A 16,001-nucleotide genomic window follows, 5' to 3' on the forward strand; every position below is an offset into this window, starting at 1 on the left:
TGAAACTAAATTTTAATATAAAATTATAAGTTATAAATGTATTCTGTTGTAAAATATTCAAGTACTCTGTTGTAAAATATCTTGTGAATATATATGAAATATTGCATTTCATATAATTATTATAAAATAAGTTACTAGAATTGTGATATTTCCATACTATTATTATATTTCTTAATTATAAAGAAAACACTGCTTTTATAAACGAAATTCGATTTATTTCTATCTTGGAAATATATTATAAAACTGAAAATATAATATCCATATTTTTTACATTGTTAATTAAAAATTAAAACATTGTAGTATTAAAAAAAGAAATAATAAAAGTGTATATAATTGACTTCTGTAAATACATCATTTATAGTCACACATTATAAGTAATTATAGACAAGAAGAGTAAATATTCCAAGAAAGTAAGAATTGACTATCAGCGCCATCTCTTGAATAATCTTTAAAGAATTAATTTTAGAGAGTAAATAAATATAAAATATTGATTAATTTTTTTTTATTAATTTATAAGTAATTTAGATTTATATTAAATGAATCCAAATGATTAAACAATATTATTACAATACAATAAATATATATTTCTATATATTTTTTATATATTAGTACAAAATACACGTCGTTCTTTAGCACGTCGATTTTGAAACCAAATTTTCACCTGTAACATATATAATTGTAGTTAATTTTTTTCCTTAAAAAAAAATTATGATGTTTAAAGATAAAATAATGTTTAAAAAAATTAATGATTAATATAAAAAATATTAAAAATACCCTATTAGGTAGAAGGTTTAAAATATTTGATATTTTTAATACGTCTTTTTTTGAAAGATAAGCACTATTTTGAAATTGTTGTTCAAGATAATTTATTTGAAATGATGAAAATGGTATTCGAGGATGAAGACTTGGTTTTCTTCTATTTTTTCCGATTGTTGACTTTCTAGGAACTTTTGGAGGTTTATATCTTGTATATCGAAGCCATTCTAATTCTTTTGTACTATTCTCAATATTTGATAAATTTACATAATATTTTTTTTCATCATATTGTTTGGAATTCATTAGATGAAACTCATTGAAACTCATTTCACATTTTTTTTCCATATTTATTTCACTTTTTCGTTTTAAACTTTCACTATTGTTTTCACTGAATTTATCATTTCTACACCCACTATTTCTTAGATACATTTTTTCCATAATTTCAAATGGCCTTGTTAAATTTAACGTAGAATCTTTTTTAATCGATTGAAAATTATTTTTTGTATTTATTTCGATAGTATTAATATTATAATTTGTTACAAAATTTGTTTCATATTTTTCTTTTTGAAAATCAATCTTACATGTTTTTGATATGTTAGATAAAGAACATTCTTTACATTGATTATTTTGAAAAAATATATATGAGTCTGATAAAATACTTTCGATGCTAAAATCCTTCGGTTTTCCAACCGACTTCATGTCGAAACTTCGACTGTGGTTGTTTAATAAAATCCTCTTTATATATGGCTCTCCATTACATGCTACTATGATCACCCCAAATTTTAGCAACTCGTGGCTGTTGAAGCTCGGTTTCGAATTAAACGCATAGTTGAACACACGATGCTATCTTGCCGGTCCAATGTAGTATACAGTGACTTTCAACTCAAATTTCTTTTTTTATATAATATTTTTATTATAATATCATCTATTTATATTTAAAAAATATAAAATGTTTTCAATTTTTATGCATTTTCATAATTTTAGATAGGAAAATTAAATGCTAAAATTTATTATCATAAAAATTATGAATATTTTAATTTAAATTTTGAACTTCGAATTGATGAACTTTAAGCTATATAATTATTATTAAGAAATTGTGAATATTAAATATTTGATAAATTTTACAAAAAAAAAGGAAGATATAAAATGCAATAAAATAAAATAATGAAAATAAAAAAATGTAAAAGAATTGAAAAATTTAGTTGATAAACACTGTTCGATTGGAAGTACTTGAAAATATCACATAATCCAGAATATATTATCCACCAAATATCGATCCGTGTTCTGCTATAACAATGTAATTGATACTCTTGTAGGGAAAGAAGAAAAAAACGAACGAAGCGTATGATTTTGAATAGACCAGATGCGATACAATGAACTTCAATTAGGAGTTATAGAGTATTTTGGATTATCCGATAAGCAGACTAAAGAAAAAAAGTAAATATTTAGACATTTTTACATTATTTGAAGTGTAAGATTGTTTAGTTATAAAAGAAAATATATCGCAAGAAATTTATATAAATTTTTATATACAAATTAGATTTTTTATAACTTAAAAGAATCCATATATTTTCATACATATTTTATATAAATTAAAAAAGTATGTATATATATATATATATATATATATAAACAGATATTTTTTTCTTTTTTTATTAATCATTTTAATATTTCTATACATTCTATACATATTATACATTCCTACTTAAATAATACTTAAATAACTTTTAAATTAATCTAATGCATTTTTTAAATTTTATCCTATTTATTAACAAAATCTTTTTGTCGATAAGTTAGATAGCGATCATAAAATTTTCGAAGACAACGCCATCTCGCGTTTGGATACCTGAAGCTTCGACTTGTTATTAGCATAGCAGAATGTGCAAGGAGGTATACGAACTCATAGACAAGAAAAGCAATATTGTGCAAGAAGGACAGAGACAATCTCCCACCATTTATAAAACACCGCATGGACAATTCATTAATTTCTCGTTTATTACGCAAAATTTCTGTACTTTTAAACTCTCATCTTGTAGCTAGAACTTCAGAGAAGTTTCTCAAATCAATTTTAACGTGAAATTCTTTTTAATTAATCGTTTATTAACGATTAACGCGTCATACGTTTTAATACATCGAAGACGCCATATTGAATATTAATTAATTTCTCGTTTCTTACGTACAATTTCTGCACTTTTAAGCTTTTATCTTGTAGCTAGTTTAATTAATTTATATATAAAAATTTATATATAATTTATATATATAATTTCATATTGTTTATATATAATTTATATATAAATCATATAGATTTTTTTTTACTTTCTTTATTATTCTTTTTTATTCTATTATTAAATATTATTATATACATTTATTATATACATTTCTGATTAAATTTAAAAATTATAATGATATAATGAATCTAATGTATTTTTCTTTTAATACAAATTAAATTTTTAAAAGAATAGATTCTTGCCGGTAAGTTAGATAACGATCATAAAATTTTCGAAGACAACGCCATCTCGCGTTTGGATACCCGAAGCTTCGACTTGTTATTAGCATAGCAGAATGTGCAAGGAGGTATACGAACTCATAGACAAGAAAAGCAATATTGTGCAAGAAGGACAGAGACAATCTCCCACCATTTATAAAACACCGCATGGACAATTCATTAATTTCTCGTTTATTACGCAAAATTTCTGTACTTTTAAACTCTCATCTTGTAGCTAGAACTTCAGAGAAGTTTCTCAAATCAATTTTAACGTGAAATTCTTTTCAATTAATCGTTTATTAACGATTAACGCGTCATACGTTTTAATACATCGAAGACGCCATATTGAATATTAATTAATTTCTCGTTTCTTACGTACAATTTCTGCACTTTTAAGCTTTTATCTTGTAGCTAGTTTAATTAATTTATATATAAAAATTTATATATAATTTATATATATAATTTCATATTGTTTATATATAATTTATATATAAATCATATAGATTTTTTTTTACTTTCTTTATTATTCTTTTTTATTCTATTATTAAATATTATTATATACATTTCTGATTAAATTTAAAAATTATAATGATATAATGAATCTAATGTATTTTTCTTTTAATACAAATTAAATTTTTAAAAGAATAGATTTTTGCCGGTAAGTTAGGTAGCGATCATAAAATTTTCGAAGACAACGCCATCTCGCGTTTGGATACCCGAAGCTTCGACTTGTTATTAGCATAGCAGAATGTGCAAGGAGGTATACGAACTCATAGACAAGAAAAGCAATAGTGTGCAAGAAGGACAGAGACTATCTCCCACCACTTATAAAACGCCACATGGAAAATTCATTAATTTCTCGTTTATTACGCAAAATTTCTATACTTTTAAGCTCTCATCTTGTAGCTAGAACTTCAGAGAAGTTTCTCAAATCAATTTTAACGTGAAATTCTTTTCAATTAATCGTTTATTAACGATTAACGCGTCATACGTTTTAATACATCGAAGACGCCATATTGAATATTAATTAATTTCTCGTTTCTTACGTACAATTTCTGTACTTTTAAGCTTTCGTTTAATAGTTACAACTTCACAGAAGTTTCCCAAATCAATTTTAACGTGAAACTCTTTTTAATTAATCGTTTATTAACGATTAACGTGTCATACGTTTCAATACATCGAAGACGCCATATTGAAAATTAATTAATTCCACGTTTCCTATGCACAATTTCTGCACTTTTAAGCTCTTATCTTGTAATCAAAAGTTCAAGCAAACTTCCTATATCAATTTTAACGTAAAATTATTTATAATTATTTATTTATTGACAATTATTACATATTACGTCTCTATTAGATTTCTATTTTGTAGTCTAATAATAAATTATCAATTTATTTATTTAAACTAAAGTAAAATTATATATAAAATATGTATATGAAATTAGAAAAGGAAATAACATTTCACATGTGTATCAAATATGTATAATCATATTTAGAAATAAATCTTATAATAAAAAATTTTATATTACTATTACTATTACTTTACATGATGCATTAATCATTAATAAATAATTAATTAAGAATAATTTTATATTAAAATTGATACGAAAAACTTGCTTGAAGTTCTAGCTACAAGATAAGAGCTTAAAAGTGGAGAAATTGTGCATAGGAAACGTGGAATTAATTAATTTTCAATATGGTGTCTTCCATGTATTGAAACGCATGACACGTTAATCGTTAATAAACGATTAATTAAAAAGAATTTCACGTTAAAATTGATTTGAGAAACTTCCCTGAAGTTCTAGCTACAAGATAAGAGCTTAAAAGTACAGAAATTGTACGTAAGAAACGAGAAATTAATTAATATTCAATATGGCGTCTTCGATGTATTAAAACGTATGACGCGTTAATCGTTAATAAACGATTAATTGAAAAGAATTTCACGTTAAAATTGATTTGAGAAACTTCTCTGAAGTTCTAGCTACAAGATGAGAGCTTAAAAGTATAGAAATTTTGCGTAATAAACGAGAAATTAATGAATTTTCCATGTGGCGTTTTATAAGTGGTGGGAGATAGTCTCTGTCCTTCTTGCACACTATTGCTTTTCTTGTCTATGAGTTCGTATACCTCCTTGCACATTCTGCTATGCTAATAACAAGTCGAAGCTTCGGGTATCCAAACGCGAGATGGCGTTGTCTTCGAAAATTTTATGATCGTTATCTAACTTACCGGCAAGAATCTATTCTTTTAAAAATTTAATTTGTATTAAAAGAAAAATACATTAGATTCATTATATCATTATAATTTTTAAATTTAATCAGAAATGTATATAATAATATTTAATAATAGAATAAAAAAGAATAATAAAGAAAGTAAAAAAAAATCTATATGATTTATATATAAATTATATATAAACAATATGAAATTATATATATAAATTATATATAAATTTTTATATATAAATTAATTAAACTAGCTACAAGATAAAAGCTTAAAAGTGCAGAAATTGTACGTAAGAAACGAGAAATTAATTAATATTCAATATGGCGTCTTCGATGTATTAAAACGTATGACGCGTTAATCGTTAATAAACGATTAATTGAAAAGAATTTCACGTTAAAATTGATTTGAGAAACTTCTCTGAAGTTCTAGCTACAAGATGAGAGCTTAAAAGTATAGAAATTTTGCGTAATAAACGAGAAATTAATGAATTGTCCATGCGGCGTTTTATAAGTGGTGGGAGATTGTCTCTGTCCTTCTTGCACAATATTGCTTTTCTTGTCTATGAGTTCGTATACCTCCTTGCACATTCTGCTATGCTAATAACAAGTCGAAGCTTCGGGTATCCAAACGCGAGATGGCGTTGTCTTCGAAAATTTTATGATCGCTACCTAACTTACCGGCAAAAATCTATTCTTTTAAAAATTTAATTTGTATTAAAAGAAAAATATGATTTATTATATCATATTATATATCAATTATATATTCATTATAATTTTAAAATTTAATCAGAAATGTATATAATAATATTTAATAATATAATAAAAAAGAATGATAAAGAAAGTAAAAAAAAATCTATATGATTTATATAGATTTTTATATATAAATTAATTTTTTTATATGTGACAAATGATCAATAAAAATTTTTATATATATTTCATATATATAAATTGTTTTTTACAAAATTGTATTGTTACATGGAATCAACATTTTTATTTCAATCATTTCTGTCCATCAAAAAATTAAAAAAAATCTCTTCAAAGAAAAGTTAAATTAGAATAAAAAATTGATATTTTTTGTGATCTCTTGAGTATTTTTAAGGTAATTCTTTGATGATTTTAAGAGATGATACTTAAGAGATGGCATTATCAGTTAATTCTTATTCTATCTAATCTTCTATTCGTTTTTCTTATTTATATTCTACTATTATATTCTGATTATTTATATTTGATCCTATAATGAGTTTTTAATTAATTAAAAATCATAGATGATATTTTATTAATCCGGATATAATTCAATTTTCATTATCATCTAACTTATTGATAAATTATAAATGACATATACTTACATATTTTTAATAACAATAGTCTACAAGACTTTAATCAAGATATAAGAATAAATTTAAAAATTTGATGAATGAAATTGATAATATTAAATTGTTGTTTCAATTGTTAAACCGTTTAAATTTAAGTTTTAGATTTTTCTATTACTTTAATTAATTTATTTCTTCTATAGTTTATATTAATTTGAATACGAAATAAGTTGCTATGTATGATAAAAATTTAAAATTGAAATTTATTGAGATAGTTTTATGCTTTTGAAGAAAATTTGTTAAAGTTAAAAACAATATTTTAAACAATCGTCTAAATAGATTAATAACTTATTAGAAATAGTCAACGAAACAATATTTGATCATTCCAATTAATAAAATAAAAATTCCATAATGATATATTGTACATGTACCAACGTTATCTAGCGTTTTCAAATTCAAAATGAATTTTCAAATCGTTCATTCTATAATTAAAATTTCAATTAACGCTATCTGCTGCGATAATAATTTCATTTTTCTTTTTTTTTGCGTCTGATTGCTCTTATCTCGCTTTCTACTGCATTTAGCAACAATTTCTCGAGAACACTTTTTGCGATCAGAATCTTTTGAGTTAAATATGATGACGTTTCGAGAGCGATCCGATATCGTATGATATAAACGTTGGTTGATTAGTTTGAGCAGATAGGATAGGATATATAAAACTCGAGAAGTGGCGAGGTAATTCTAATTGAAAGTAGCCAACATGCGTGTCTTTTCCTTGATCGCGACAATTTTTGTCGCGGCTGCACTCGCCGTCGACGATGAATTCTTGCCTTCTTTACGGGGGTGCGTTTTGTTTTTATATCATTTCGTTCTTTTTCATTTGTTAATATATTTTTAAATCGCAAAAAAAACAAAATATTAACTCTTTGTTTCGTATAGTTTTTACAATTTTAAAATTTTTATTAAATCTATCCTCTCTGTATCTTCTTCGAAATATTTCTAAATACTTAAACGCTGAAAAAAAGTTGAAAGATAAAAGATAAATGATATCAATGAGTTCAGAATGATTTTGTTTCTCGATCCAATTACACGAGTTACATTCATTATTGATAAATCAAAAGAATGGAAATTTTACAGAATGCAGAGTATCTCCATTTCGTACCAGACACCCGAACAATTTTCCTTCCTGAAAAATTTCGTGGGTACTCCAGGATTCGACTTTGTGAAAACCACCTCCGACTTGGTTGACGTTCTAGTGACAGGTGACAAGGTGGAATCGTTCAAGCAGCTTCTCAACGAGAAAAATATGGATTACACCGTCATGATCGAGGATGTCGAGGAAATAGTGACCGAGGAATACATAACGCAGGAAGTGGAGCGCAGGCTGAAATCAAGAATTCAAGACTACGCTTCCGGACGATTGAGCTTCACTTATTATCCCAAGTACAACGAGGCAAGTGAAAGAGAAAATTTTAAGAGATTTAAACAGAAAAATTTCTTTCTTTTTTTTTTAAAGAATATATCATCGTTTAAAAAAAAATTGATTAGAAATATATCGGTTGAAATTACAGGTGAACGAATACTTGGACTATTTGACGAAGGCGTACAGTAACGTAGCATCGTTGATCACCATAGGTAATTCGTACGAGGGACGAGTGATGAAAGTTTTAAAATTGTCAACCGGTGACAAGAATAAGCCCGCCATATTCATCGACGGCGGAATTCACGCCAGGGAATGGATCGCCCCGGCGACAGTCCTTTACATGGTGGATTTAATGCTGTCGAGTCACAAAGATATGTTGAACAAAGTCGACTGGTACGTTCTGCCGGTTTTAAACCCCGATGGCTACGAATTCACGCACACCAAGTCTGCGGTAATCAATGAAAATCAATTGATATCAATTCGTTAACTTTCGTTAACACATTTGATGCGACGAATCCATCGAAATCCGAACATATTCGCGTTAAATACATTTGTGAGAGAGAGAAAAAAGTATTGGGTAAATACTTTTTTAATTTTTCCATAATTTTTTGGAAGAAAATTCGTGAATCTAGGAAAATCTTTATGCGTGTGACATCGAATGTGTTAAATTTTGCTCGAGGATATTTTAATAAAATGTGAAATGTAATTTAGAATCGATTGTGGAGGAAAACGAGATCCCCGAATTCAGGCTCGAACTGTAGAGGCGTGGATGGAAATCGAAATTACGATATGGGATGGATGGGTAAGAATCAATTTTTGTTTATTACTTGTAATTAATTTTTATTTTTCACAGTGACTTTGTAAGACAGATAATTCTTAACAAAGAATTCCTTTCTTTTCCGCATATTGAATTTTTCATTATAGATAAAACAATTTGGAAATCAAACAATAAAATATTCAAACTCATATTTTTTAAACTTGTTTCGAATTAAACTTTAACGATACTAAAATTTGAACGAAAGGTCGAAGATACAGAAAACTTTTACAAAATTGAAATCGATAAAATTATAGAATCGTAAAATATATCGGATGATTCTTAGCTCGATTAAAAAAATTTTAAAACAAGTTATATTTATTGATATTATTTCGATACGAAATTTCTTAACATAGGTTATATCTATACAAGAGATCGTAATATAAATCGAGGGTCAAACTCGTGTTTGATAATTTGATCAGCAATGACGATTGATTAAAAACTCAAATTCAAACAATCGCACGTATGTTTCTCGTTGTTATCAAGTGATAATTTTCGATGAATTAGATCAATTAATATTTGGACGATAACGATATGCACTCGATGAGTGATTCTAATATTTCCGAACGAAGAAAATATTTCGTATCTTATTTTTTTAAAGAAATAATTCGTGTTACTTTAAAAAGAAAAAAAAAAAATTAAAAACTTTGAAAATTCATTTCGTTCTAATATGGCCAGGAATCCGTATTACGTCACAGTCGACTATCTCTCTGTAACTTCCGTTTGAAGAGCAATTGTCCATCCATTTTCACTGAAGTTATGATTGAACGTGGCAAAAACTTGCTCGTTACCGCATGGTCGTTACTTCTCTAGTCCTCTTCATTTGACACGTTGATTTTTGAGATGTCTCGAGTTATTCCGTGACGTGAATTTCCTCGAGCTAACAATCTCTCATCGTTCATTTTGTCGAAACGATTTTCGAGTATCGAGTTTACAATTGGAAATTGGGAAAACCAGATGAAGATGAAGATGAAGATGATCGCAATAACGCAGAAGTGTTTACAGAAAAAGCAAAGTTAAATGGAGCAAGATTTAACATTTATTAGAGGAAACAATCGATTATCGTAATTCTTTATTAAATCGGAAATTTCATTAATTTCGAAATTCGATTCAATCGTTTTCTAATCTTGGTTTTAGAGGAAGGAACGAAAATTTATTCGATATTTTAGAATTCAAAAAATATGTTTTATATATATATTATGAATTGGAGATCGATTATTACTTTTTTTTTATTTCGATAAAATCGATTATTCAACGAAGCTAATGACACGAATCTAAATCTTATTCAAGTGCCAGATTACATTTCGATTTCAAAGAAATTAACACCAGCCAAAAATATGTTTGCCTGTTAATAACAATTAGCACGATCGAGAAATTATTTCAGAGATTCATTTTAGTTTTTAATTTTTTCATTAGCCAAATTTCAACCCGAAAATAAATTCGTGAAATGCGCCCACGGCTTATATATATAGAAAGAGTCGCTAAATTGAAATACCTCTAATTCGTCCCGCTATTTGAAAGTTGCCTGAAAATTCGTGGCAGCACTTTCTCGTATTAAACTTTCTCGCGAGAAAATTCGACGCGTGTGTTTGAAAAAAATTCTTCATCGAATTATCTCCAACGTACCATCCTCCTCGAATGATTGCTCGTTTTCATCTGTTGCAATTTCGCTTTATTTCATCATACGAAACCAGCCACGTTTTTTTTCTATTTACAAATCAAATTTTTCGATTAATTTATTTTAATTTCGCTATTGACTGTATTAATATTGTACTTACATCGAGTTAAAATTCTCCTTCGATCAAATTCTAATACATTAATTATCATTTCAATTATTTATATTTTATTTTCTTATTTTTTTGCCAATTTTATTACATAATTTTTCATTTCTCCTTATCGAATAATTATCTTCCCGTGAATTGTGCAAACATGGTCGAGATTGAAAAGTTAATCTCTAGTTGTTATATGAATAATTAAAATAAAAATAACCATTTATTCGCAGAGATTGGTGCGTCTAACAATCCATGCAGCGAAACGTATGCTGGCCCTAAACCATTCTCCGAAGTAGAGAATCAACATCTGAGAGATTTTATTCTGGCACGAAAGGGACAGTTCAAGGCTTACCTTACCTTCCACTCTTACGGCCAGGTGAATCCAAGATTAAATTTTAATCGACTTTAAAAGAGAATGTTTTAATTTTTCTTCAACATTTCGATCGAATTGGAAAATCGAATGTAATTAATTCTCTTTGGCTCTCTCTGTTCGCTCTCTTTATACAGAATACAAAATTATTTCATTGCTCTAACAATTACATTATGTAATAAAATATTAAAAATATTATTTTTTTCAAGTACATCCTATATCCTTGGGGCTTCACATCCCAAGTACCTTCTAACGAACCAGAATTGGTAAGTTAATATTTCCAATATCAAATAATGATAAATACTAAGAGCAAATATATCATTTTACTACCACCATTATTGTTTTCCAGCGTAATCTTGCCAGTAGTTGCGCAAAGGCAATCGCTAAATCTCGTAAAACCCAATACACTTATGGCAGCTCTGCTAATCACCTGTGTAAGTAATATTTTCAGAAATTATTTTGATCCTCTATATTTTATTCAATTTAATACAATTTAATATTAATTTCACGCGGATTGAACAGATCCGGCTGCTGGTGGTAGCGATGATTGGGCTATGGGCAAAGCAGGAATCAATTTGTCGTACACTTTCGAATTACCCGGTGGAAATTACGGATTTCTGTTACCTGCATCTGAGATCAAAGCCGTGGGCATCGAGACGTTCGAGGCTATCAAACAGATTCACCAATATGTCACCTCGAAATACGCTTCTCGTTAAATCGTGTAATAATCTCGATCATATCGTTATAAACGAGTAAACTATTGCCCAATCCTTTATATCAATACAAATCTCAGGATAGATTAAAGTTTAAATAATAATTTTCATTTAATTTTGATTTTATTAAAATCAATGCGATTGATGATAATGTAATTTTATTATAAACAGTTCGACTGAAATTTTTATTCAAATTTCATTCAAAATGTAAAATTATTTTTAAATAAAAAGACAGATGAATTTAAATCGGACGCATGAATGAAATTTCCAATTCTTTCGCAATTTCGAGATATTTCGATTAATACAAAATTAAAATTACCGATTACCTTTCCTACCAATCAAAACGACTCTTCTAATCCATACTATAATACCAGAGCCAGATACCAAGAGCCAAGCTAAGTAAGTTTAAGTCCGCGAAATCAGTAGTACAAAACCAACTCGAGCGAACAGGAACCGTAGTCAACAGTGCTGCCAATTACTCGTAATCTACAAAAGCCACTAGCTAGGTAAGAAAAACAGGAAAGCCGCATCCAGTGTTCCCATAACAATAATTGCTCGTTTAGGTTTCTCTGAAGTCTCTCGTTGACCCACAATGCGCTTATGATCCCATCATGAAAAAAAAAGAAGAAAGAAAGAAAAGAAAGGAAAATAAAAAGAAAAAGAAAAAAAGAAATTCGGTCGAGAACCGACGTTTACATTTGCGATTAAAAGATGAAAAATTCATGGTTAAAAGCGCGTGTTCTCTCCCTGTTAGCTCTTCATCCGTGAAACGAAATAGTCATTGTTCGGTGTCGTGCACAACCCCCTTTCTGCATCCACTTTCAGTTTTTTTCCCGCGTTTTTAGGTGGCCACTGCGCGAAACCGAGAGTGGCCTGAAGGGAAAACAGAAGAGAGGCGGATGCTGAAGGATTTGGTCGGGCTGAAGTGGAACACTTAGCGCGTAGAGCCGGCCTTGTATCGTGCCCAAGCTCCTTTTCGCTTATTCCTACCCTGGCTGGTCTCGTGTTCGGTCTAATTGGAGAAACAACAGACTCATTACCCGACGGGCTCGAGCACAGACGAGAGCTCATTTCGACGGCTGAGGGCACTGGGTCGTGAAATTTTTCTATAACGAGCCACTCTCGTGGCGGTGTCCAAATCTGGGGCCTTCGCGTTCCTTGGAATGAAAAGGTGGTCGATGCGACCTTCCAATCTAACCACAATTAAAAAATATTTTTGGATTATTTTTTCTAATTTCGATTTCGAGCAATTGGTTTGGAGACACTTTGGAGGCATGACAAGATGAGGAAATTTTTATTTTTATAATTGTGTATTGTTTCATAACAAATGTGGAAACTTTTAATTTTTCTCCTTGGTGATCGATATTGGAATTGAAGAAGAGGTAGGGACAAAAGAGGTATTGAATTTTGCATTCCTTTCGGAAAATATCTTCTGAGCACGTACATACTTCTTTACTTCTTTATAAGATTAATTAATAGTTTATTACGCCTTATTTCTTTCGATCGAACGATATCGAAATGTTATCTGTAATAATGTCTGTTAAGTAAGATTTAAATAAAGATTAAAGCTTCAACGAGGACAAGTGTTATCTTGAGAGGCACGAGGTTGAAGAAATCGTGACGGATTGATTGATTTTATCAACGGGTAATTGCAGTACGTGTTTGCTAATTAGTCATGAAAAAATTAATATGTAATTGGTATAACTTAAAAAACTATTTCGATGATCTCGTGTGATTTTATTTGATTTTTCCAGTTCCAGAATACAGAAAGAGTCAAAAAAATCATCGTATTCAATCAATCATCGAGCCCATTAAAAGACTTAACGTATTTTTTTATTCAGATGATAATGATCCATAAAACATTGTTCATATATATATAATATATATATATGTATTTATAGGACTATGAACAAATAACTCTCGTTTCTAAGATCTAGTCGTAACTTAACATAGATAAATGTATCCTTCTTTTTCTCTTCTTTTTTTTTTCTCCTCCATTTTTGGTTTCTCTTACGAAGAAAAAAAAACGCAGGAAGAAAAGCGGCCAAGTTTTCCAACTTCTCTCCTCTCTCCCCCTTTTTGAGGACAAAATCGATCGACGTTATAATTTTTCTCGATCTTCATTCTTTTATCAGCCGATGGCGATTTTCTTTCTCTCTTTCTCTTTCTCTCCCTTTCTCTCTCTCTCTCTCTCTCTCTCTCGCTCGCTCGCTCTCTCACTCTCTCGCTCTCTCCCTTTCACACTCGTAGTCATTTTATTTTTTTTTTCTCTTTTATTACGGATATAGTCGGTGAATACGGATAAACTATATAGACCACTCTTTAGTAAATGATTAAGGTAGCTTAATCTACACATCGCTAAGGGTAACGCATCTCTTCGTCAATTTAAGAATCCAGCTTGTCATCTTATCACGATCAGTGCTTCTTTTGTGATTGCAATGCAAATTTTTCAATGTAATGTGATACGATTGGAAATTCGTCGAACCACGATAGTAATTTAGTCTCTCATACAGATTACTGTATTAAAGTTAAATTCTTAATTGAAAAAAAAAAATTCGTCTACTTGAGATAATCACAAGAGGAGAATTAATTCAAGAAATAATCGTTTTTTCCTTCTTCGAATTATCAACGTGACGTTGATAAACGTAGCGATGGTATCCGAATATTGATAACACTTTGTAAATTGTGATAAGAAAACTGTGAGGAATTTTTATCGAATCACTTGTACGTATCGAAAAAAAAAAAAATTATCTTGAACAAAGAAACGCAATATTCGTTCTAACGTCTGCTAAGTGTGCGATCTAAAAAATAAAGGAGTTTCTTCTTAAGAAATTTAAATCGATCCAACGTTTTAGAGAACATATCGTTGGATAATTATACGAGAGAAAACAAAAAAAAAAAAAAAAGAATCACAAGCTTTACACGCGTTAACATTAAAATTTTCACGTAGAAACAAGAGAGACCATTGATTTTGATTTCAATCGTTCTAGGGCTGTCGAACTTATCCGCAACTCTCTTCCTTGATCGTGCTTGCACGATTACAATGGAATCAGATACCATTGAAAAATACCCCGTCATCCCTCTTCCGATGACAAATCTCACGCGTTCTTCTAAAGACAGACCGTACCATTACTGCTCGAATATTCAAAATATATATACAAATATGTATATCACTAAATAATAGCAATGATAATAATAATAATAATAATAGTAGTAATAATAATAATAATAATAATAATAGCAATAATAATAATAATAACAATAACAATGATGACGATGATGATGATGATGATAATAATGACCCGTATAAATACAAATACACATAATTAACGTTGCCTACGTCGTATCGATAATACGTAAATAATTCTTCATTATTGATAGGACGCGCATAGTGATCCTGAAGCGATTCATCATACTTATACATTCCATCCGGCTATTTCGTTCCAACTCTATTACAATAATTATATTACAATTATTATAATAATAGATACACGTAATTAATTATATAAATAATATATATATATATATATAATATATATACGCCTACGATAATAAATATATGCATAGAGAAATTTGCAGAGCATATGTGAAACCCGCGTATCCTTATAAAATATAAATGTGAAAACGTTTTTTAATCTTTACAAGCCAAGTCAAGTTGAATACCTTGAAACCACAAATACATCTTACATGAAACAGCGTATGGAACATTTCTATTATTGAAGAATTCTTTGATTTATTTCCCCTCTTTGTTCTGTCTTCATTCATCATCGACGATTATTTTACACGTTTATTCGATTGAAACGTTATTCATAATAAGTGCTGTCCGAGATTCATCTTGGAGATTGTTGTTTCAAGGTAAACGAATATCGATCATGCCTTATACGTATTCTATCATCGGCCACGGTAGATGCGTTATAATTAACCAAAATCCATACACATTTCTTACAGATTCGTTATATACTACATATACGAGAGAGAAATAGAATTCTGCACGAAATCTGAAACGACACGCACGCACGGATATTCGCAGCCCTAGTATCTTCTTCTCTCTTTTTAATCAAACAACATCGATCGGTTGTGAATCGAGTCGAAGCATTTCTTATCTATTATTTCGGTGTCTCTCAGGATATCAGCTGGAT

At 28.9% G+C, this 16,001-nt stretch overlaps 2 protein-coding genes across 2 annotated transcripts; one reads left to right on the forward strand and one right to left on the reverse strand.

Moving 5' to 3' along the window:
- Positions 1–487: 487 nt before the first annotated feature.
- LOC133667300 (homeobox protein MSH-A) lies at positions 488–1,496 on the reverse strand. The gene is made up of 2 exons (XM_062085111.1): positions 775–1,496; positions 488–661 (listed from the first exon to the last, which is right to left on the reverse strand). Exons 1-2 carry the CDS (start codon positions 1,453–1,455, stop codon positions 599–601), a joined length of 744 nt encoding a protein of 247 aa, XP_061941095.1. The 5' UTR covers positions 1,456–1,496; the 3' UTR covers positions 488–598.
- A 5,888-nt stretch (positions 1,497–7,384) lies between these two features.
- On the forward strand, positions 7,385–12,108 carry LOC108004150 (carboxypeptidase B-like). The gene is made up of 8 exons (XM_017066850.3): positions 7,385–7,613; positions 7,908–8,223; positions 8,342–8,644; positions 8,905–8,995; positions 11,010–11,155; positions 11,359–11,415; positions 11,499–11,583; positions 11,672–12,108. Exons 1-8 carry the CDS (start codon positions 7,531–7,533, stop codon positions 11,863–11,865), a joined length of 1,275 nt encoding a protein of 424 aa, XP_016922339.2. The 5' UTR covers positions 7,385–7,530; the 3' UTR covers positions 11,866–12,108.
- Positions 12,109–16,001: the final 3,893 nt, after the last annotated feature.

This window comes from Apis cerana, linkage group LG14 (genome assembly GCF_029169275.1).
Source record: "Apis cerana isolate GH-2021 linkage group LG14, AcerK_1.0, whole genome shotgun sequence".
Lineage (NCBI taxonomy): Eukaryota > Metazoa > Arthropoda > Insecta > Hymenoptera > Apidae > Apis > Apis cerana.